The sequence below is a fragment of the Cucurbita pepo genome, chromosome 12 (assembly GCF_057944985.1).
Source record: "Cucurbita pepo subsp. pepo isolate OVF chromosome 12, ASM5794498v1, whole genome shotgun sequence".
Classification (NCBI taxonomy): Eukaryota; Viridiplantae; Streptophyta; class Magnoliopsida; order Cucurbitales; family Cucurbitaceae; genus Cucurbita; species Cucurbita pepo.
Genome location: NC_141809.1, coordinates 603394 through 628878, shown reverse-complemented (window position 1 = coordinate 628878; position 25485 = coordinate 603394). Strand labels below are relative to the sequence as shown.

The window sequence follows — 25485 nt, the reverse complement described above, 5'->3', positions numbered from 1 at the left end:
TTGTTTCTTAAAAATTCAAAAAAAAAACAAGAACAACAAGACAATAATATTGCCACCCAAAGAAAAAAAAACAAAAAACCAAAAACCTTAAAAAAAAACATATTTTAGACTTCGTGTCTTTGGTCTTCTTTGATTTTATTTTCATTTCTTTTAGATGAAAATATATATATATATATATATATATATATATATATATATATATATATATATATATATTTTTTTTTTTTTTTTTTTTTGTTACATTACAACTATTTTTTTAGTGTTTATAATAATTATTTTCTAAATTTTAGTTTTATGAAAATTCTCAATTCAATTCATTGTGTAATGACTTAATTTTTTTCGAATAATTTAATTTCTAATGAAGTTTTTGTGTTGTTCATTGCTTTCAAATCTTCTTTCATTCTTACTTTCAAACTTGCTTTCAAAAATCTCTATGCTTCATATTCTAAATCCTACTTCTCAAAACGGGGATAGAGACTTGAGCATACATTGCTCGACCATAGGTGACATAAATCCAAATTGGTTTGATTCACTCGACGTTGGGAATGAGTGCTGCGCAATCGCAAAGTCTGTTGCCAAGAAAAGTGTGATTGTGACAAGTGGTATTATATATAATGTCTCAAAGAGTCAACATTATCCTTGCATGCTAATATTAATCTTTTTAGTCTTAATCACTAAAAAAAACTATATATTATGGATATAGATAATGACTATCCATTCTTTTTAGAGATGTCTACTGTCATATGAGGCAAAGTCCCTACCCTATTTCAATCTGTATCCCACCAAATTCTCTGTTTACGATTGAAATTTTCACCATTTTTTTATATATATATAGACACACACACACACGATGAGATGGGTAGGGTGGAGATTTGGTAAGGTCAAGGGCGGGATAGGGGACGGGAATATAATTTCACCCTACTCTATCTTCCGTGTGGCTAGAGATGAACATCTCTAATTCTTTTAAATATTTTTAATCTTTATATCTTCATAATCACTTTCGTTCACTCGAGATCGTTGTATATTTATGTATTCCTTATTTACTGGAAGTGGGATTAAATGGCAAATTCTAAAACATTTATTCCTAAAAAAAAAAAAAAATTAAAATATTTAAGTGGAGAAAATTAATTAATTAATTAATTAATTATTAATAATAAGCAAATTGTTTAAAACTCCAATGTCTTGAGATCGGCGAAGGTGCAGCAGCACCATCACCACCAGCAGCCACCACCCTCTCTCATATTAATCAAAAAAGTATTAAATAAAATAATATATAAAACTTTAGCTTATAAAATTGCTTCTTTTGCATTAAAATAATAATTAATTTCTGAATATTTTGTGCACAAAAACTTTGATTAATATTAATTAATACTTTAAATATCATCAAAATGGTTCGGTAGATTAGTTCACGCGCCCTCTGCACAACCCACATGACAAACTTAGCCGTTGCTTCCCAATACATTTTATCTTTTTAAATTCATCACAATTGTAGAAATTAATTTACACCTAAACAAACCCTAAACCCTAATGATTGGGGCAATCTCGGGTGGAGATTTGAATTTCCGAAGTTCGGAGAAGGAATAAACTTCGTGACGATGAGAGAAGAACGATTGCATGTTTATAAGTAGGAGCAATGAACGATGATTTTATTAATGTGTAGCGTGTCTAAAAAATCTCTGAGCTGGACTCCACATAAATGTGTCGAACGTTAGTGATCTATAGGACACACAATTAAAAGCTTACGAGCTAAGGAATGACCATAAGTTACAAGCTCTCAATCAGCTGTCTCCAGTACGACGGATCAAGGAGTTTCATCAGAGAAAATACAGATTTCAAATTCTTAATGATATCCCATGAAATCGACATAAAATTTCAAAAACCCAGTTAGGGTTTTGAAAGTTGTGACTAATTAAACACACTTAAAACTCGTGCATGTATCAAATCCAATTCAAAAGAGTTTGATTACGTACCCTAAATATTACGTTCGAGATTGATAATATCGTACCAGTAGGAGGGTATAAGGAGAGATCGAGACTAGGGTTTGACCGTTTTGTTTGGTTATACTTTAATCGAGACTAGGGTTTGATCGAGAACAGTTAAAGGGTCTAATTTTGGGTACCTCACCTAAGGAGGTTGTTTCTCAAGACTAAAGGACATAAAATTTGAATGTCATTTCATCTCCAATGTCCTTTTGAGTTGAAGAATGGGTAAGAGAGCAAAGCCCTTTATTGTTCATTCATAGTGGAGAGCGACTTGAGTTTCAAATAATTAAAGGGTAGGGTCCCTAGCTAGGGTTGGGAAAAGAAGAGCCTTCTCTACTTTGCCCTAAAAAAGGGAATTTGCAAATGATTGATAAAGAAGATGAATTCCATTCCTCGAATAAGTTCCGATAATGAAATTGCTTTACCGAGTTAACGAGGAGAAGGAATGAAGTCAGGATGGCTTGGTAAGCAAGCAACCTGTTAAGTAGACCCCAACTCCGACATATGGAAAAAAGAATCTAGGATGACGGCTGTCAAAAGACGAGTAAGGTCCATTGAATATGGTCCAATGAGGGTGTGCTCTCTCGGTCTCAGTTTGAGTTTAGAGAAAGGAACTGAGTTGTGGTGTGGAAACAGGTTATGTAGACTGAAGAATGGCATGGATCATTATGACACAATATTGGATGCATATTCTAGTATAGGATAAGAAGGTCCGTAAGAAGGAAAAAAACGTCTGATTTTTACTTTACACTTGGTTGGTTGTATCAATTTTAACCCTAAAGTGATTTTCAATCTCGAGTCTAGGGCTTTTGTTAACTTTTTATCTTCTATGTTGCCTTTTCATTTATTAGTGGATAATACTCTCGTTCTCGAATTGATCTCACTATTGGGTTATTGTTCTTTTTATTTCTCGGTGGCCTTTAAGTCTATTTGTTCTCCATCCGTAGCAAGCAAAGGACATTCCAAATCTCCCTCGATAGCTGTTATGGCATTGGTGTCGCTTTCGGCCTTCGTAAAACTATCAACAGAGCCGACAATGTTACCTATGACTAATTCAATTAATGGGTGTCGCTCTATCCATTAACGTCTTTTTCATGTTGCTCGTTAGTATTTTAATCAAGCTCAGCCTCCTCACCACCAAAGTCAACGAAATCGTCACGGTTGTCACCACTCGGATCTTCCTCACACGTTTCGTAAGTGGTGATGGAACACAACAGTACTTATAAATTCATGAAAATGTACCAAAATCAGAAAACATTTGATGATGTTAGGTTGTGAAATGTGAATAATGGCTGCTTGAAAAGGAAAAATGTTGACAGAGACAAAGATTCAGACATGTGGATCCGACCACTCTGGTCTGAACACAATTTATGACTTTCCTTAACCCTAAAATGACCAGCTTTTTACCTCATCGGATGCTCTTTCTACCTTTTACCAACATTAATTAATTGTACTGTAAAATCATACAGTAAAATAATGTGTTGTGTTAATAATCATTTTACCATACTCATAACACCATATTTACTCGTTTTTTCTTAATAAATTCTCGTATTTTCATGACGCTCGAGTAAATAAAGGGTACATGAGTAAAAAAGAGATAAAAGAAGAATGATCGTGAAGATATGATGGTTAAAAATACATAAAAGAATCCAAATATGATTGTCCTATTTTCTTTCGAACAAGAGAAAACTCGAGAAATTGTTTCGAATAAAGCCTAGTTGCTCGAAAACACCTGATGCTTACCACACTCAATCCATATATGATCAAGATATGATTGTCTGTTTTGGCCCATTACATATCGTCATTAGCTTAGCAATTTTAAAACACGTCTACTAGGGAGAGGTTTTCACACAATTGCACTCTTGATGGCAGTGGACTTCCGATTGTGCGACACTCACTTTCCAACGACAAGTGAGCTAAGCCAATTCGTTCTTACGTCGCCTACAGCCAAACGACGTATGCTCGAGCCTCTGGCTCGGTTTAAGAGAAGGTTTTAGAAAACGAGGGTAGAGAGAGATTTTTTGAAAGAGACGTTATACAAGAAATATAGTAACAACAACGGCTCACAGTATATAACCTTGGGTAGGGAGAAGTTGGCTGCTCTTATAAGGAATGTTGTGTCCCTCTTTCCAACTAACGTGGGATCTCACAATTCCACCTCTTTGGAGGCGAGCGTCGTCACTGGCACACCACCCAGTATCTGTCTTTGTCCATTTTTACCCATTACGTACTGTTATCAGTCTCACGATTTTAAAACATGTTAACGAGAGAAGTTTCCACACTCTTATAAGGAATGTTTCGTTCCCCTTTCAAGGAATGTGAGATCTCATATATCTATTAAATAATTTATAAAAATTAAAATTTTGTTTTTTTAATTGAATTTTATCATTAATTTTAATGAAAACCCATAATTTCTATATATGTGATAAATAATAATTCAATTAAAACAAACCAACAGAAACGTACGATTTATGTTTTACAAATTTAAGCCTTGTCGGAATACATTTTTAATATTCGATAATGTTATTTAAAAATAGACAAAATGCAGAGTTATATTATATAATAATAATAAATAATAATAATAATCATAAACATTGGGACTCGATAAGCTTCATATGCATTAAAGGGTTTTTATTTATTTATTTATTTATTTATTTATTTATTTAATCCAATTGAAGTCGTAGAAGAATTGAGACTTTTAGGAGGAATCTGTATTATTTATATTATAATAAAGTCTTGGTCTTCTTTTTCTTTATTTATTTAATATCTACTTTTTAAATTTTCTACTTTATATAAAATATTATATGATTTATTTCTTCCCATAATTAAAAATTAAAATTTATTTAATATTTGAATTTCGTGAGATTTTAGCTATTCGGGAAACATATATTATGGATCAGTAAGTTTTTTAAAATATTAAAAAAAAAACCCGACAACCCAACTCAACTTAACTCGAGTTGAGTTAGGTTGTGAACTATATTTCGTTTCTCCATTTGCCAACCCAACCAACCCAAAATTTAAGGTTATGCAACCGGAAAAACTTATGGCTCAATACTCGTTCCTCGTGTTCGACCTGTTCGATTTTAGGTTAAAGACAATCATTTTTCAAGATCATTCGGGAGCACTCTCTCGATCAGGCATCAAAGACACGCTTCCACGCATTCCCTCCAACTATGTGCTAGAGAGATCATTAGGGTTAGATGTCTTAGTCGGATGCACCAAGGACTTCAGTCAATCCAGGTGTTCGTTCATCTTCGACCTGAATGAAAAGAATTCATATCAATTATTGTAGAGCAATATTGGTATCAGCTAAGGATCGTTGAAGATATATTAAATTTCTTGAACGAAACAAATTCAAATCCTTTCGAGTGTGGACGGGAAATAAAGAAAGAGTAGAGGTGGCAATAGAGATGAAGGGAAGAATCATTTGATGTATATGGGGTGCAATATTAAACAATATCAAAAGAAGAAAAAGCAAATGGCCTAAAAAATAAAGGGTTTTGTTAATAAATTATGAGTAGTAATGGTAGCTTTGGACAACAACAAGAACACATCCCACATTTTGAGGCTAACCACGTGACTAAGAGAATCATTTTTAACAAAAATATTTCAATTTCAAAACAAAAACACACAATTACGACACTATTAACTGTACATAGATCTCACAATCCACTCCCTTGAAAGCCCAGCGTCCTCGTTGGCATACCGCTCGGTGTTTTAACTCCGATACCATTTGTAACAGCTCGTGCCCACCCCTAGCATAGATTGTTCGCTTTGGCCCGTTATATATCTAGTCAACTTTATGGTTTTAAAATGCATTTGTTAGGGACTGATATAAGATCTCACATACACTCTTTTAATTAGGGTATTCAAAAAAATCTTATGATTCCGAAAAAAATCGATCAGTTCAACTCAATCTGTACAGTTTGGTTTGAATTATCAACTTATTTGAATTGGGTTGGATTCAAATGAATGAAATTTTTATGGGTTGTGTTAGTTCATAGATTTCTCAAAAATTAATTTGTCTTGAATTGAACGAACCCAAATTTATTGATTCACTTTGGTTCAGTGATTTCTCTATAAACTCGAATAATCTAAACAAACCTAACCTAAGTATTTAATGATTGAGTCCGTTGAAAAATTTTCAATCTAAATAATTGAGTTAATTCTAAGAAAAACTTACTCTTACTAATAAAATTTCATTTCTTTTAACCCGAACATAGCTCAACGTGCATCCTAAATATACAAAATTCAGCTTGATTCACAAGACTCGAATTTTTATCGTTACTATTTTTAGTGGTAATATAATATATTTTTTTTATCAACATGAGTATAGTTCAATTGATTTAATTCTATATGGTTGACGAACTAAAAAATATTTTAAAAAATTATAAACGAAGATGAATTAGAAAAATATAATATAAAGGTATAATTAGGTGAATATAAAAACAAATAGAAAGAGAGTGAGCTATGGACAAGAGTTGGTAATATATGAAATTATGAATATGATGTATGCATTATTTATTTATTTATATCAATAAATAAATATTTGGAAATGCCAATCTCCATACTTATTTTTTAAAAAATTCATATAAAATAAATAATTTCTTTATTATTAATATTATGTCTATGTTAATAATATTTTTATTATATTTCATTAATTTTTATATGATATAATGAACAAACCCTAATCTTAAAATTATAATATTATAAACTTAATTTATTTTATTTATTTTTTAAATAAATTTGATTTATAAGAAGAAGCCAAAAAAAAAAAGGAGGGAAAAAGGTCAAAACGGCGCAGTTTGGAGGGCCCTCCACCCCAAAATTCAGGGTTTGCTCTTTACACACACATCCCTTTTTTTTTTTTTTTTTTCCTTTATTTTGTATATTTATTTATCTATAAAACATTTCTTTTTAATTCTAAAGAGAAAAAAAAAACAATAATAATAATAATAACAACCACAACCAGCTCGTGACACGAGATATAAAATTAGAAGGCAAAATTTTATCGCACTCGAAGAAAAATTTTAAATCGGTTGAACTATGTTTAAATTGGATATTTGATTAGATCAACGTTTATAAATGGGTTTTGGGCTTTTTGTAAAATATTGGGCCTACAAGCCCAAATATGTGCTCATGTCCAAAAGAGAGTAGCCCGGTGAAGTGGGCTTCAGTTGGTTGGCCCATTTAACATCATATTTGTCGGAACCAGACCATACCTAAAAACAACATTTTGGAAAAAACGAGAATCATGTGGTTTATATATTTTAAATTAATTATTTTTATGAATTTAGCCTTTGAAATATTAAAAATTATATAAGATGTGACTTTTTTTTTTATAATATTTTATTTTCCTTTAATAATAAAAAGAAAAAAAAAACACGAAGAATTATTATATTATATTAATTAATATCAAAATTATTGAAAGAAAAAATGTATTATTTTCATCCATATTAATGATGGAAAGGGGAAGACAAAACTTCTGAATAAAGCATGTGTCACGTGCCAAACCATTATCTTTCTATTACCAAGCACGTGACATTCTGTTTCTCTCTTTAATGCTTTCTCTTCAGCTTTTAAGAGGTTGTTTGGAATTTATATTTTTAAAAATAAAATTTTATAAATTTATATTTAGATAACAATTTTACTACAAGTATTCTTTTTTTTTTTTTTTCCAAATTCCTCTCTACGTCATAAATCACATTTTTAAAATAAATAAATTTCTTATTAGTGATTTCAATATTATACAATAACATTATATTGTAAAAAGCATTTATCCACAATTTCAAAATATTTATGAAAACAACACTAAAATTCTATTTTTAATACGAAGTAGATGGATTTTAAAATCGTGAGGCTGACGATATGTAACAGGTAAAAGCGGAAAATATCGGCTAGCGATGGGCTTGGGCCGTTACAAATGGTATCGGAGTCCGACACTGGGCGATGTGTCAACAAAGACGCTAAGGTTCCAAGAGGGTGGATTGTGAGATCTCACATCGATTGGAGTGGTGTGCCAGCAAGGATGCTAGGGCCTCCAAGGGGGTGGATGTGAGATGGTGTGCCAACGAGGACAATAGGCCCCTAAGGGGATGGATTGTGAGATCCCACATTGATTGGAGCGATGTGCCAACAAGGACACTAGGCCCCCAAGGGAGGTGGGATTTTGAGATCCCACATCAGTTAGAGCGGTGTGTCAACGAAAACATTAGACCCTCAAGCGAATAGATTCTAAGATCCCACATCGGTTGGAGTAGTGTGCCAACAAGAACGCTAGGCCCCCAAGAAGAGTGGATTGTGAGATCCCACATTGGTTGGAGCGGTGTGCCAACGAGGACGCTAGGCCCTTAAGGAGGTGGATTCTGACCACATCGAGAACCCTAGGCCCCTAAGGGGTGGTTGGAGAGGAGTTGGGGCGGATTGTGAGATCTCATATCAACTAGAGAGGGTAACGATAACCTTTGTGGAAACCTCTCCTTATCCGACGCATTTTAAAATTGTGATGTTAACAGTAGGTATGTTTAAACAATGAGGCTAACGGCGGTACGTAACGAGCCAAAGCGGACAATATACACTAACAGTAGACTTTGGTCGTAACTATACAAAAATTTGAACTTTCAACCCTTTATGGTTTTTGAAGTTTTTGAAATTAAAAAAATTAAAACGAATCTCTAAAAAGTGAGCGTTCATGTTCATCATAATGAGGTTTGATAATCTTATTGGGTGTAACTTAGAAAGCATAATATAATATGGGAATGAGAATTTGGGGAAAAGGGGCAGTTTAGGCCCTACAAAGCACATGCTATATAATAAAAATGCTGGCAGATCACAAACAAATGGAGAGGGCACAATAATGAGTATATAAACAAACCAACTGTAACCAAAACTTAACATTGCCCACTAAGTAAAAGAGAGAAACCTGACAAAAACATAATAACATCACTGCTAACTTTTATGATCTTCTTTAAGCTGTCTCTCTCTCTCTCTCTCTCTCTCATGGACTCAACAAACAAAGGGTGACATCACAGAATGACTGACAGAGATGGGAAGATGGGTTAAGTTGGTAAAGAACAGAGGAGGAGGAGGAGGAAGAAGAAGAACAACGCTTCTGCACCTGCCCCCTACACTACCTAACACGGCGGCGTTCTCTTTTCAGCTGAAGCAGGCCGAGGTTGAGCGAACCAACAGATGAACAACAATGGTGGAATGATGGGTTTGAAGGAAAAAAATGAATGTGTAATCATGGAGTTTAAGGCTTTTATGTTCTATGGCTTTTTAACATTTGGGGTTGAAGTTAAAATGATGGAGAGGGCAAGTTCTAGCAGGGATGGCCTCGGCGGCAAGGGAGAGAACCTGCAGAAGAAGTGATGGAGCCTACCATGGAAGCAGATTTGGCTCCTAAGCTTGAGGCTCTGGCATAGCTTGCTGAAGCTCCGGCGCCGGATGGGGTGAAATATGCACCGTTTAGTAACATATCTCCTTCTGATCTCCAATTCCAGCCTTTCCATTTGCTCTCCGGCGTTTCGACTCGCTTAGTCACCTGTATTGGATTGTATCGAACTAATTTGTGAACTACAATAACGAATTCCATAATCTAAATTTGTAACGGCCTAAGCTCACCGCTCGTCTGGCTCTAATATCATCTGTAACAGTCCAAGCCCACCGCTAGCAGATATTATCATATTTGAGCTTTCTCTTTTAGAATTCTCCTCAATGTTTTAAAGCGCATTTGCTAGGGGAGGTTTTCACATCTCCTCCTCTCCCACTGATGTGGGATCTCACAATCCACCCCTCTTGGGATCTAACGTCCTCACTGACACACCACTCGGTATGTGACTCTAATACCATATGTAACAATTCAAGCCCACCACAAGTAGATATTGTCCTCTTTGAGTTTTCCTTTTTGGGCTCCCCCTCAAGGTTTTAAAACGCGTATACTAAGGAGAGGTTTCTACACCCTTACAAAGAATGTTTCGTTCTCCTCTTCCACCGTTCTCCCACAGTAGAATCTCACAAAATGAACATTGAAAGGAGTATACCTCTTTGGCAAAAGGGTTGGATGGAGCTGCATATCTGTTGCCTTGACTATTGATGGTGGGGTTGGCACTACCACCAATGGCATACATCTCCCAATGAGTGTAGTCATTGTTCACCACATGGAAATAGCCATGCCTACACCTTGGCATTCTTTGAATGAGCCCCTTGCCAAAATGGTTATAAGCAATGGTGACTTGCATTTGCTTGTCCTTTGTGTAGGAATCACTATGGCCTAGAAGCATCACCTGTTACCAAATTTCATGAGATAAATCTATTTAAAACGTTAAGTTCATATAATAAATGCAATAAAAGTAGCATACCTCATTGTGGTGAGTGAAGTGGTTGTTGGAGATTGTGATAGCGGTTGAGCCCATAATGGCATCAATAAGTCCATCAGCACAATTAGAGAGCGAATTGTGGTCAATCCATATATGGCTGGATCCAAAGATGGAAATGGCATCTCCATCAGCCATGGTTCTCCACCCAAAATGAGTTGGAGAGCTTCTCACCATGGCATTCCCTGTGGGCTTGCAATCATGGATGTGAAGACCATGGATAATGATGTTAGTCACAAACTGGATTGTGATGCAAGCGCCATTGGCAATATGTACATTGACTCCTCGAGCATCAATGGTTTTGAAACTGTTCATGATGAGTTCTTGTTTCAATTGAATCACCATGTCTCTTTTGAACACAATCCAAAGAGGTTTCTCTTGAATCACAGCATGACGAAGAGTCCCTGGCTTCGGGTTCACTGGATCGTGGTCACTCGAATCAGTAACGACATAGAAACGACCGTCACGACCACCAATAGCATTCCGACCAAACCCGATGCCACATTCAGCTAGACGTTTACGGTTTCGGTGCCAATTTGAGTCACAACGCCAGCAGTCATCAATGGGATTGCCTGTTCCACAAGAGAAGTATCCCAACTTCCTCCTTTCAGTGCTATTACGGATGCTCCTGCCACATCAAAAAGGACCTTCATATGAACAATCTCCTTCAAGTTCTTGTGAAACACAAGATAAAAGTACAAATCTCGAGAAGAACATACTAATTTTTAACCCCAACGGGCACAAGAAAATGAATACTACACAAACAGAACAAGACAAAGACTTTTTCCATTATAACGTCTAGAAACTCTCCTTGTATGAATTTATGATACAGACAAAAACGCATGTGATCTACTTGATTACACCACGAGAGCCACAACTAATAAAAGAACAATATCCAATTCCACCCAGATTTCACAACAACTAATTTCTTTAATAATGAACTTAAGCAAGAATTAGACATGTAATGATAACAAAAAAGGAATGAAAGAAAAAGACATACATCTCAACAGAGGCAGCAATCTCGTCAGGATTATCCACAGCATGCTCATTGTTGAGTTCTTCCTCCATATCATCATTCTGCACCCTGAAAACAGAATCACCCAATTGAGTGACAAACCCACTTAGATCTCATCTTATACTTCTCTCTGAACATAATAATCCATCATAGTAATTTAAAAATATTTGAATTCTGCCAAAAACAAAACCAAATCAAAAAATCATTTTCTATAGATGGCAATGTTCATCAAATTGATTAAACTTAATTTAGTGAACACAACAGGTTTTTGAGTGCAACGGCGCGTGGAATATCAGAGGGCGCGTGAGGAATGAAAAATGAAATGAAGAGTTAATGGCTCGCCGCTCAAGGTGGGTGCGGAAGAGATCTCACGCACCCTGCCCGTACTGTCGTTCTGTCACAGGAAAGAAAACCGTTTGAAAAAGCGCTTTTGTTTAGATAGAGAATTGAAGCGAAACGATTGGTCGGCAATAGAGGGGGAAAAAGAAAAACGGGAAAAAAAGAAATTGTCCTTTTATTCTTGTGAATAAAATTACTAAAATACCCCGGAATTTTATCAAACAATTTTGGAAATTAAAAGGATTTTTATTGGGGTAATTACGGAAATAAACTAACAGTGTGTGGTGTTTTATTCACTGCAGCGAAGGAATCCGAAGGGGAATATAACTGTTAACGAAACAAACGGTCCAGATCGAGGATCGTGATCTCAACGGTTGAGATCGTTAGCTACAGTTGGATTATCACCCCCACACGGATCCGATGAGAATCCAACGGCAGTGATTATAGCAAGATGAGTAAAACGCACGGCTGAAATCGTTTTATTCGGTACAGATTTTCGCCTCTTTTTCGTTACTCGAGTTAATGAAACGAACAATTACCCAAGCCGCCATTGATGAGTTACTAGAGCTCTGAAACTCCATCGCTAACACAGTCCGGTAAAATCCAGAAAAGACGAACAAGAAACAAATCCGCTACAGTTCATTTCGAAATTCAGAGATTCTGTTGTTATATTCCTCATTTCTTTTCCTAAATAAGTACTAGACTGAAGAACACCATTAAAGCAATGGAACGAAGTTTCTACATCTCGTTCATTTCTACATTACTACATTGATCCAAAATCATATGAAAAACACTAAATCAACATTCAGAATCTCGAAATCGAAAGTAATTCACATTATACGAATCTTGAATTTACTAATCGCAACCAGAAATTTCACACAATGTCGCTAGAATCAGTTACCAAATCGAACACATCGCATTGAGATTGCAAGAGAAACAGATGTAAGGGAGAATCGAAAAGCTTACCTAACTTCAGACGTCTCTCCCTTGCGAATCACAGCGATTGTTACGAAGAACACCATTGCAAGGGCAAACAGAGACAGAGAAGACCACTTACTAAGTGCCGCCATTACTGATCCCTCTCTCTCTCTCGGCCAAACTCAGGAGCGAAGTAGCGAGAGAAATTAAGAGGAAGAAGAAATAGAAAGAGAATACGGAAGAGGAAGAAGATGCAGAAGAACAGAGGGAAACGAGCAGTGGTGATGTCAGTGAAAGCTTTGGACAAAACGGACCTTTTATAGACAAACCTCCAACGGCAATAAAATATAACGTAGATAAATATGAAGACGATAACAAATCCCATACATTCGTTCAACCGACGTTAACGCCGTCAACAAACCTTGACGTTATATATATATATATATATTAATTATCTTTTATTCTAGTCTATCCTCTATAATTCACAAATTTTTTATTTTTATTTTTTATTTTTTCTTTTTTATGTATATAAAAGCGTATTTTAAATGCAATAAAAACGAGTAAAACCGGGGAAGCATTTTACATTTTTTTTTTAAAATAAAATTGCACAATAAATGGTTTATATTACATTATGAATAATTTATTTCTTGTCAAAATTTAAAAAATAAAAATAAGTTTTTAAAAAATATTATTATTTTTAAGCGAATTTTATAAATGTAATAAAAATTAAGAGATATAATAAACATAATTTGAAAATTTGAGATTTTATATACTTTTTTTAGAGTACAGAGATTAAATAAATAAAATTTTAATAAATTGATAGAATAATTAGCGAAAAGACTAATTTAACCCTCCCTCCTCATTCCCATGTTTTTTTCAACTGAGAATTTAGGAATAAATCAGTGTTTTCCAATTGGAATTCAAAATTCTTTTTTTACTTTTTTTTTTCTATTCTTTTTACGGCTTTGACGCTTTGCCAATCTCCTTATTGAAGTTAACTTAGTGAAAAATAATAATTTACTCGTTGTTTACCTGACAGTAAATATACGATTCACGGTTGAACGTAGTATAGTTCTATGAATTTTTACTAACTTTAATTTCATCAAATTGCATTTAAATTTAAAAAAAATGTTATAAACTTAACCTTTTAATAAAATTTTGCTCCAAAAATTGTTTTATAAAATTTTATATATTAAATAATTATAAAGGATACGTAATTTTGTAAAATTTTAGAGAAAATTAATTAAAAAATGAATTTTTGAAGTCAAGTTTATGATTTTAGTGAAATTAATTAATTAATAATATGGGTGAAACTTATTTTATGTAAATTTTAATTTTTAATATGATATGATTTAATTTAATTTAATTTAATTTAAAATTTAGAGTTAAAATTAAATGGAGATTATTTTTACCTGGTGCCACGTCGGACGGGAGCTGGAGGGGAAGACGTGGAATGGAAGGTACGGAATACGGTCGCCGGAGACAAATGTCACGGTTTTCAGCTGATTTCGCGGTCAGTAAATATATATAATAAAGTGATTAAATTATTTAATTAAATTTTTGTGGTTGCTTGGGCGTGTGAATCACAGTCACAGGCACCAATCACGGCTCTTGATTTGGTGGATCAGCCTGGTGGGTGTGGAGCATTAGGTGACAGCCTGTTAAATTATCTTTTTCCCTTTTTTTTTTGTTTTTTTTAGGTTCCATCTTAAAATTAAATTAAATTTTAAATTTCTCATTCCTCAATTCTGGCTATGATAGTGGAAAAGGTGAGTGTTTTTTAAGCCTAATCATTCACTAAATTATAACATCTAAACATATAAACTTTTTTATTTATTTATTTAAAAATATCTAGTAAGTCCGTGAATTTTCAATTTTATTTTTAATACGCCTATAACAAATATAAAATTAATTAGTTCAGATAATGCCAAATCTCATACAAATCTGTAAAATTATAGTCAACCCGGCATTCCTTCGCTTTCAAGAGTGAACACGAGTCATTCCAACATGTTTTCTTTTCACTCACGTGCATCTTATTTTAAAATTTTATTTTTAGAATTTGATTATAAATTCAAGTTTTTTTTTTTTACAACCCATTAATTATTTATTTCACTATAAAACATAATATATATATATATATGTGGTTCTTTATATTATGGATAATTTAATTTGCATAATGATTTCTCTCGTGACTAAAAATTAAAATAATAGATTTTGACAATTGGAAATAGTAATCATTGTTAATAAGTGATCAATGGCTAATTAATCACATATTTGTTTGATTAAACTTGTAGTTGTGGATAAGATGATAACAATATTAATTTTTTTAAAATTAGTATAAGATTTTAATAAGAACATTATTAAAATTTTGATACGATTTTCATTATGGTTTCAAACGTGAATAATGTATAAAAAAAACATTTTAAAATTTTAATTATTTTTTTTATAAATAAAGTTTTAATCTCTAACGATTGTGTTTATTTTGTCTCCGATCATTTTAGTTTTAAAGTATGAAAAAATATTTAAATAGAATAAAGAGGGTAATATTTGTTAATGGTGGAGTTGATTTGTTACAAATAATATCAGAGTCAGACACCGGCAGCGTACCAGCGAAGACGTTGGGCTCTCAAGAGGGTTGGAGTGAGATCCTACATCGATGGAAGAGGGGAACGAAACATGTAATATTTGTTAGCGGTGGGCTTGAATGGTTACAAATGAGATAAATCAACCTCGATCTCGATTATAAATCAAATTTAGTTTAGCTATATTTTTTATTTTGTAAAAATTTTATTAAATAAAATAAAATAAATAATACTAATAAATTCCATTATATATATATAATGGAATTTTTGTTTTTTTTTATTATTATTATTTTCGCGGGCACGATAATGTTACCATGCATCGGCCAAGTGCCACCCATCATAACAATATTCTCACGCCTCCCGTAAACCCTAAACCAACTATATTTCTCTCTCCCAAGTGTATTTACAATTTTACCCTCATCATCCTCTACAATAAGGTCCATCCAACATCATCATCTTCTACATTTCTGAGACCGTTTGATTTCCTTGGGCCCCACCTCCCAACATTTTCCCATTGACTTCTTACACTTACCAAAATAAATCATGCAAGAATCATCTAATCTGACGGTCCGGAATTCGCTGCTCACCGTGTGACACACCCACAGGGGATTGTTACCTCCGTTTTTCATTCTCTTTCCTTTTAACCGTCTTATTATTGGTGGGTTACTTCATCAAGCGGGCCCTACAGAAAAACGGTCATTAAAAAAAAAAAAAAATTAATGCCTTGACGCAGAAGCAACTTGGAGATCGATTATGGATAATGTTGGGGACAGAAAATATTCCGATAACATTGGACACATAAAATTTATGGGTATTTTTGAAACATTGAACTAATATATATAATAATAATAATATTAATAAAAGTGGAATAAATTAAGATTTCTAAAATTTGTATAATACAATCTTAATTTATGGAAGGAATAATTTAAAGTGGAATAAATTTAAGCTTTTTAAAATTCATATTAAACCATCTTAATTTAAAAACATATTATTTTCTAAATTTTATTTTTAAAAAAATATTTAGAATGCAGAAATTTATTTTTAAGGGACGGAACTTTCTTGCCGTTGTCAAAGCCGTTAACTCAAATCCAAATTATACGATTTCTTACCGAGAATGACAGCGTGGCAATAAGTGGGTCCCACTGTAGCAACGGAATTAATCTAACGGAAAGAATATTCTTGTTTTTTTTTTTTTTTTTTTTTTTTTTTTTTTTTTTTTTTAATGTTAGTGATTAACATGTGATAAAAGTAAATTAATTTAAAATATATATATATATTGTACATTGGAATCTGCCACCGTTTATTACGACTTTTTTTATTTATTATAAAAATCGTTTACTTAATAATATGTCAAATTTAAACAAAATTTTTAATAAAAAAATCGAATTTTAATATTCGGATCATTAATTTTTTTATTAGTAATTTTTTATACCTTAATTTATGTTTTTTTTAATTAAATTATATTGATAGGTAAGTTTGACTAATATATTTTACTTAAAAGTAAAAACTATTTATTTTTTACTTTAAGCCTTTTATATTATGCTAATTCCTTCTAATCCCTCTCTAAATTTCTTATATTTTCATTAATATTCTTCTTCTTTTTTGTCTTTTTAATTTCAATATTCTTCTTTAATTATACCTTTCATTTCGTCTCATATTTATTTATTTATTTATATTTTAATATGATCCTCGAATGCATATCTTAATGAATTTAAGAATAATTTCAACCTACTTCTACGATTCGTCTAAATCTCACAACTTGTCTGTAAATCTATCTGTATTATACCCATTAGTTAACTCAAATATAGAATTCAGGGTCCAACTTCTTCCACACGAATAAGTTAGCTAGATAGGCTGACTCATGATGGTTTGAGAGGAATGAAAGATTTATAAGTTATTGGGGTTGAAATCGAAAATTTTAAAATTATAAGGACTAAATTGAAACTTTACTCAAACTATACAAACCAGACATGTAATTTAACCGAGACAAAATTGTGATTATTAACGACGAAAGAGAGCATTGACTTTTGAGCTACAACTAACTTTATTTACTTGAAAATTAAGATTTTAAAGTCCAATTATTATAAGTAAAAGGGTAATGTGTGTGTTCATTAAATTCAGCTCACTTCATAATGAAACTTCATGCAGCTACAATTGATAACTCCTTATTTTTAGTCCATTTCCATAGTCAATGACCAATTAATGATGCACATGAACATCATTTATCACTATAATATAAAGTTTTCTCAATTATTCGAGCGTCACCCATATTTAATTTATTAATTTTACGTCATTTAATTTCATTTGATGGCATGTTATGCAATGATGGGAGCGATTTGTTATGCAAAAATGATTTATGGCTTTATCCACTATGTTAGGCTCGGGATGGGTCCACTTTCTGTATTAACAAAAGTACGATAAAAAAAACTATGATGGTCGAGATTTATGGCTTTATCCATTATGTTAGTCTCTCCTTCTTCGACCCGTCGCTGTTATCGGAAGCTCTCAATTCTCATTGTCGCCACGAACGTTCTTTCATCCGAACATTTGAATGTTTATTTGAAATTTTCTCAATAAAAAATGAGGGGAATTATTTATTTCAAAGATAGTATTAATGCTTTACATTAAAACTTCTAAATAATCTTGCAAATGTCAAGTAAGTCCGACATTCCCAAACGGTTATTTGGGCCGTACTACATGTGGCCCAATACAAGTCAACAACCAGCCATAAAAAGCCCACGAAAGGCCCATTACTCAAGATTGGGCCATTCATTTCAGGGTCCTGGCCCAATGAACCAACTAACCTACGGTCAGAAACAGCCCACGATGACAAATAATTTATTATTTTGTACAAAAAAATAAATTAATAAAAAAAGGAGACAATAAAAATAATTTTTTTTTATTTTTTAAAAAGTTTACGGTATTTCTTTAGATATAATACAAAATTAAATATTATATTTGTTAATTTAAAAAAAATTGTAAAATAAAAAAAGAAGACACGTGGTGGAAGAAAAAGGGAAAAGGAAATGATATTTAGTGGTCCGAAATGATGACGTAATAAAAACACCAAAATCGGAAATTTGATAATGTTAATACGGACAACTGACAAGGAACACCAACACCAAAGCTTGTTGGGTAGTGGGGCCCACGGGGGAAAAAGAACAAAAACTTTTTTAAGTAAATTAAAAAAAAAAATTAAGAAAAAGAAAATGTCAGGGAATGGGGATGTGGGGGTATGGACGTGCACGTGGGAGGGAGGGTGGGTAAAATGACACGTGTGAAGTGGGTTTGTATTATGGCCACGTGTTGAAATGTAAAAACTGCAAACCCTCGTGACCCCCACCTGCGGGAGCTGGAAAAAGTCAATAGACGAGAAGTTAGGGGTCAAATGGCTGCCCAAACTTGTCCTCTCTGCCCACGTGGAGTCCCACGTGGATAGGTCTCTAAGGAAAGTTTTCAAGTGCTATTTCTTTTATATATATATATATATCTACACACTAACTTACCTTTATTAATCGTAATAATAATTAATTTAATTAAAAAAAACCTCTTCACTCTTTAAATTTTAAATTTTCTATGATATTATTAAATTAAAAAATAATTATTGGGTTGATCAAATATTTTAAATCAATAAACGTCTGTGTGTCAAAATAGGAAGGAACCAAGTATAGGTTTTTTTTCGTCGGGAACGAAAGAGCTCCACATGCCCTTCTCCTTTGGAATGACATTGTTTGGAGGGTCGTGAAATGTCCAAATTTGGCGTTTATGCTATGTTTATGTCATCATTTTCTAACCTACAACGAAAAAGATGGTCAAAATATGTCATTGTAAGACTCTATTGAAATAGAGACGTGGATCATCTAGAAATTAACACATTAAAAATTTGAATATTATAGTTAGGAACATTATTTGTTTATTTTGAGACACTCATTTTCCAATGTTGTGGCCATCCCCTCCCTTGAGAAAGGCCCCTAAACAACGAACTTACGATTATATCGGTACTTGATCCTTGTTTTCTTTCCCCACCTTATTTCACCCCAATTACCCACACCAACCAAATTGTAGGGAATCTTTCCTACTAAATACGCCAAAAACCCAACAACAATAAGTCCAAATGAAACTCAGCCGAACTCGTTTAGAACAATCTTTCATCAATTTTCGAGTCAATTCTTTAATTTAAGTATCAGATCCTACCTTTTTTTAAGTCACTTCTATATTCTGAATCGAAAAATTTAGAGCCGAAACACGTGCAGTACCAGTGAGAGTTTCTTGGTATGATTTGGGCATATAAACGAGAGATAATATGACGTATTGATTTACCCTTATTGGAAAATGGGCTACTTTTATGGAACATTATTACATCATTTTGAACCTAAAAATTACCATAAATTCCACATGGGATCAAGGACAAGAACAACCCCACTCCATGTCCAAACACACATGAACTAAACCCAATAATTCTCAAATTAAAACTTTTCAAAATTAAAAATTAAAAAAAATATATTAAAAATTATGAATTGACCATTGACACTTACTTCAGCTCATTCGTTGCTCTTTATTTTATTTTATTTTATTTTTAAAAAAATTTTTGCCCCAATTATCATCCCTATTTCCAGCTCCCACGTGTCAAATCTTCCACGTGCCTCCTTCAACCTCCATTTTCCGTGCTTATATAAAATCCGGACTTCGAATCCAATTTCAACTCACAATATTTTTCCGTTTCTTCCAATTTACAATTACGGTCATGCAAATCTCTTTACAGTCGCCGCTGCCACTTTGCCGGAGCTCCTCCACCGTCGAAACCCCTCCAATTAGGAAACTAAAATTACTCACTCTGCCACCGCCGTCGCCGTCGCCTCCGCCGCCGCCGCCCAAAGTGGTGTTGTCTCCGCTACCGCGTCGGCTCAACCCATTTCAAAATTTGGCGGCGTCGCTGCTGGACACTGTTGAGTCGTCGCTGATCGTTGATAAATTGCCGAAAACGGTTGACCCGGCGGTTCAGATTTCGGGTAATTTCTCTCCGGTTCCCGAGTGTCCCGTTCGCCACGACCTTGAAATCATCGGAAATTTACCTGCATGCTTACGTGGCGTTTATTTACGAAACGGCGCTAATCCCATGCATGCACCCATAGGTGGGCACCACTTGTTTGACGGTGATGGAATGATCCATGCCGTTACATTTCACGGAGGTAACGAAGCTAGTTACAGCTGCCGGTTCACTCGTACAAGCCGGCTCGAGCAGGAAGTCGCTTTGGGCCGACCGGTTTTCCCCAAGCCGATCGGCGAGCTTCATGGTCACCAAGGACTGGCTAGGCTCGCAATCTTTTTAGCTCGGGCCGGGATTGGGTTAATCGACAGCTCGAAAGGGACAGGTGTTGCCAACGCCGGTTTGGTTTATTTCAACGGTCGATTATTAGCTTTATCCGAAGATGATCTACCGTATCACGTCAAAATCAGAGATGGCGGAGATCTCGAAACGATCGGACGGTTTAGCTTTAACAGTCAGATTAGCTGTCCAATGATCGCTCATCCTAAAGTGGACCCCATTTCAGGCGATCTTCACGGTTTGAGTTACAACATGATTAAAAAACCGTATTTGAAATATTTACGGTTCGACCGGTTGGGGAAAAAAGTTCGTGACGTGGATATCACCCTCCGTGACCCGACGATGATCCACGATTTCGCCATAACGGAAAACCACGTCGTGATACCAGATCATCAGGTGGTTTTCAAGTTATCCGAAATGGTTCGGGGCGGGTCGCCCGTTGTGTTCGACCCGAACAAAACTTCCCGGTTCGGAATCCTACCAAAATCCGGAGTCGACGAGACCGGAATTGTTTGGATTGACGTGCCGGATTGTTTCTGCTTCCATTTATGGAATGCGTGGGAGGAAACTGGCATTAACGGCGAGAAAACCGTCGTTGCTGTCGGGTCGTGTATGAACCCACCGGATTCTATTTTCAACGACCGGGACCAGGCGTTGACCATTGAGCTGACGGAAATCCGGATGGACATGAGGAACCGAAAGGCGACCCGTCGGGTGTTCGGGTCGGGTATGAATTTGGAAGCGGGTCAGGTTAACCGGAAGTTGGTAGGGCGGAGGACCCGATTCGTTTACATGGCGATAGCAGAACCGTGGCCGAAGTGCTCCGGCATTGCGAAGGTAGATTTAGAAACTGGAAAAGTTAAGAAGTTTCTATATGGCGACGGTCGGTACGGCGGCGAACCGTTTTACGTTTCGGAAAATGGTAATTCCGGCGAAGATGAGAATGAGGATGGAGGTTATGTTGTAGGGTTTGTAAGAGACGAGAAGCGGGAGAGATCGGAGTCGGTGGTGGTGAAGGCGGCAGAGATGAAGGAAGTGGCGGCGGTGAGACTTCCGGCGAGGGTTCCTTACGGATTTCACGGCACGTTTGTCAGTGAAGATGAGTTAAAGGGTCAAGCTCCGAACTAGATTTTTTTATTTTTTTTTCTGCTTGTTTTGTGCAAATTAATTAATTTGTAGATTATATTTTTGGGTTTTTTTTTTTTTTTTTTTTTTTTTTTTTTTTTTTGTAATAATTAGTGGTTTTCGGATAATTATATATTGTAGATATAACTTATTAAGTTATATTCCTTTTAATTAAGTTTAAAATAAAAATAATTTTAGGGTTTTAATCGACCTTTTTCAGATATTTTATAAAATATTAAATTCCATAAGTTATAAAATTTGATGTCAAAGCCATTTTCATAAAAAAATCAATGTGCTTTTGTACTATAAGTGGTAGTAAAGTAAGCAATGACACAACTTTTCCTTTTTCTTCTAAAAAAAAGTAATATTTAATGATATCATATATTCCATAAATAAATATATTCATATAAATTATTCAACCACGAACGTCGCCACGATATGTGTTTATGTGTTTCCCCTAGATACTATTGAAGGTACGAGAGATTCCACGTGGGTGGAAAGGGAAACAAAATATTACTGATAAGAGTGTGGAAACCTCTCCCTATTAGACGTTTTAAAATCGTGAGTCTAACTGCAATAGACAAAGGAGACAGTATGTGCTAGCGGTGGACTTGGGCTGTTACCAGGTACTTGTCTCATACATCCAACAATAGTGATAAACACTGAGGTTGTTCGGGGACATGGTCCAAACCCAATTGTTAGAGATGTTCATTTAACCTACGAGGGACTCACTCTGATTCCCACAAAAATTAATGGGAAATTACGTTGGGATAAAGATTGAACTAGGAGTTGGCTTCCTTGTCTCGCCTCACTTGTAACATCCCTACCAATGTCAGTTGTATTGTACTAGACATAAACTCAAGGGTACTTGTCTCATACATCCAACAACAGTGATAAACATTCAGATCATTCGAGAGACATTGTCAAAGCTTGATGTCTGTCACATTATATGTGTTCCCTAATAAGATCCCACGTTGGTTGGAGAGGAGAACAAAATATTCCTTATAAGAGTGTAGAAACCTCTCTCTAGTAGACGCGTTTTAAAATCTTGAGTTTAACGACGATACGCAACGGGACAAAGGGGACACTATCTGCTAGCGGTGGGCTTGGGCTATTACAGTGTACTTGTCTCATACATCCAACAATAGTGATAAACACAGAGGTTGTTCAGGAGATATGGTCTAAACCCAATAGCTAGAGATGTCCATTTAACCTACGAAGGACTCAGTCTGATTCCCACAAAAATTAATGAGAAATTACGTTGGGATAAAGATTGAACCAAGAGTCGGCTTTCCCGTCCCGACATAAACTCGAGGATAATTATCTTATACATCCAACAACAGTGATAAACACTCAGATTGTTCGAAAGACATTGTCAAAACTCGATGTCTGTCACATTATAACAGTCTCACCGTCTCACCGTGTAGAGTGTGGTTACGTGGCGAAGTTAGTTGTTTGACCAATAATAATGGGTTGCACTTCACAAGATAAAAGAAAGGATCTTTAGACAAGAAAAAGCAAAGGCATTTTGCAAAAGAATAGGCATAATAAAAACAAAAAACCACCAATAATGGTGAGATAATATTAATTTATTCCCTCTTTTTTTGTTACATTTTGGGAATGGGGAGACATGATGGGAATTTGGGACATCATTTTGTACAACAACATGGGACAAGTCGACCTCTTTTCTTAGTTGTTCTATTATTTTACCTCAATTGTTTTTTTAGTTTGTGTGGTGTGGTGAGCATTAACGTTTGTGTCCCTCATTTTCTTTTATCTTTTGCTTGCTTTTTTCATGTGACTTTCTATTTGCTTTCAACAAGTGTTCACTTGTTGAGTGATTGAAGAGACAATGGATGGGCACATCCAAAATGCCTCAAAAGTAAATAGTTACTTTTACGCTCGAGTAACCGTCACTGTTTTTCAATCTCGATCGTTGGTTGTTCACAACGTCTTTTATCTAGTATTGTTGCTCGAGTTGTGTGTCTTTGTGAATACGGACAATTTTACGTCAGGGTTTGGACTTTCGAGTAATGACTTTGTTGTTTGAGTTGTGTGTCTTTGTGAATACGGACGGGTTTACGTTAGGGTTTGGACTTTCGAGTAATGATCTTTGTTGTTTGAGTTGCGTGTCTTAGTGAATACAAACAGGTTTACGTTAGGGTTTGAACTTTCAAGTAATGATCTTTGTTGTTTGAGTTGTGTGTCTTTGTGAATACGGACAGGTTTACGTTAGGGTTTGGACTTTTGAGTAATGATCTTTGTGAATACGGGCAGGTTTACGTTAGGGTTCGGACTTTCGAGTAATGATGTTTGTTGTTTGAGTTGTGTGTCTTAGTGAATACGGACAGGTTTACGTTAGAGTTTGGACTTTCGAGTAATGATCTTTGTTGTTTGAGTTGCGTGTCTTAGTGAATACGGACAGGTTTATGTTAGGGTTTGGACTTTCAAGTAATGACCTTTGTGTTGTCAATCTTGATGGTTGGTTGTTCACAACATCTTTTATCTAATATTGTAGCTCGAGCTATGTATCTTTGTAAATAAGGTCAATTTTACGTTAGGGTTTGGACTTTCAAGCAATTAGCTTTTTCTTTCACTCTCGATCGTTGTTCACAACTTCATTTATCTAATATTGTTCCTCGAGTCGTATCTTTGTGAATAAGGACAATTTTACATCAGGGTTCGGTATTTCAAGTAATTAACCTTTGTTCTCAATCTCGATAGTTGTTCACAACTTCGTCTATCTAATATTGTTACTCGAATTGTGTTTTTGTGGATAAGGACAATTTTACGTTAGAGTTCGAAATTTCGAGTCATTGACTTTTGACTTTTGTTTTCAATCTTGATCGTTATTCACAGTTTTTTTTTTTTGTTTTTGTTTTTTTTTATCTAATATTGTTGTTTGAGTTGTGTATGTTCAACTCAAAAGACATGTTTGATTGGACTCAACTATGGCATATTCAGCACGATGTTATTACTTTTGTAATTATTAATTAAGTTTATATTATTTCAAAATCAAAATATACAATTTATTAATTATAAAGTGAATTTTGCTTTAATTAGATTTAAAAATAAATTATTAATAATTCATTATTAAAGTTGAGGATAATATATTTATACATTAAAAAATAAAAGATAAATTACTTCCATATGGTCTTTTTATAAATAATTATTCATAGGAGAAAGACCACTAAAAAAAGTCAAATGATATATATTTAGACACGTGGGCTTTATAATCATAGTGGCTGAAAGGCTTCTAGAATTGGACAAAAACATTCTACATAAAATATTTAACAGATGTTACAAAAAAAAAAAACATGTAACTCTCCACCAAAATATATATATATATATATAGAACGCTCCAATCTCACCGGTTGCAGGTATTATAAAAAATGCTTTACTAGTAGTTATTTTTTTGGACTTCTCTCTAAGGTTTTTAAAACGTATCTAACGAGGAAAGATTTTTACCCTCTTATAAAGAATTCGTTCCCCTCTTCAATCGATGTATGATCTCACAATCCACCCATTTCGGGGTCCAGCGTGGACGTTAGAACTCGTTCCCCTCTCCAATTGATGTGGGATCTCACAATCCACCTTCCTTCGGAGCTCAGCGACCTCGCTGACACTCGTTTCTCTTTTTTATCGATATGGGATCTCACGATCCACTCACTTCAGAGCCCAATGTCATTGTTGACACACCGCCTAATGTTCACCCTTCGGAGCTTAGTATACTTGCTAGCATACCGTCCAAATTCATGTGCTCAATGACTAGTAATACCTATCCTTAAAGGCTAAAATACCAAATAAACTAATAAAAATAAAA

At 34.5% G+C, this 25485-nt stretch overlaps 2 protein-coding genes across 2 annotated transcripts; one reads left to right on the top strand and one right to left on the bottom strand.

Moving 5' to 3' along the window:
• Positions 1-8747: 8747 nt before the first annotated feature.
• Positions 8748-12932, bottom strand: LOC111807826 (putative pectate lyase 1). Its single transcript, XM_023693707.2, has 5 exons — positions 12678-12932; positions 11358-11441; positions 10343-10985; positions 10025-10267; positions 8748-9525 (listed from the first exon to the last, which is right to left on the bottom strand). The coding sequence occupies exons 1-5, from the start codon at positions 12779-12781 to the stop codon at positions 9304-9306; spliced, it is 1296 nt and encodes a 431-aa protein (XP_023549475.1). The 5' UTR covers positions 12782-12932; the 3' UTR covers positions 8748-9303.
• A 6994-nt stretch (positions 12933-19926) lies between these two features.
• Positions 19927-21768, top strand: NCED6 (nine-cis-epoxycarotenoid dioxygenase 6). Its single transcript, XM_023693170.2, has one exon. It carries the CDS (start codon positions 19956-19958, stop codon positions 21663-21665), a length of 1710 nt encoding a protein of 569 aa, XP_023548938.2. The 5' UTR covers positions 19927-19955; the 3' UTR covers positions 21666-21768.
• The last annotated feature ends 3717 nt before the right edge of the window (positions 21769-25485 follow it).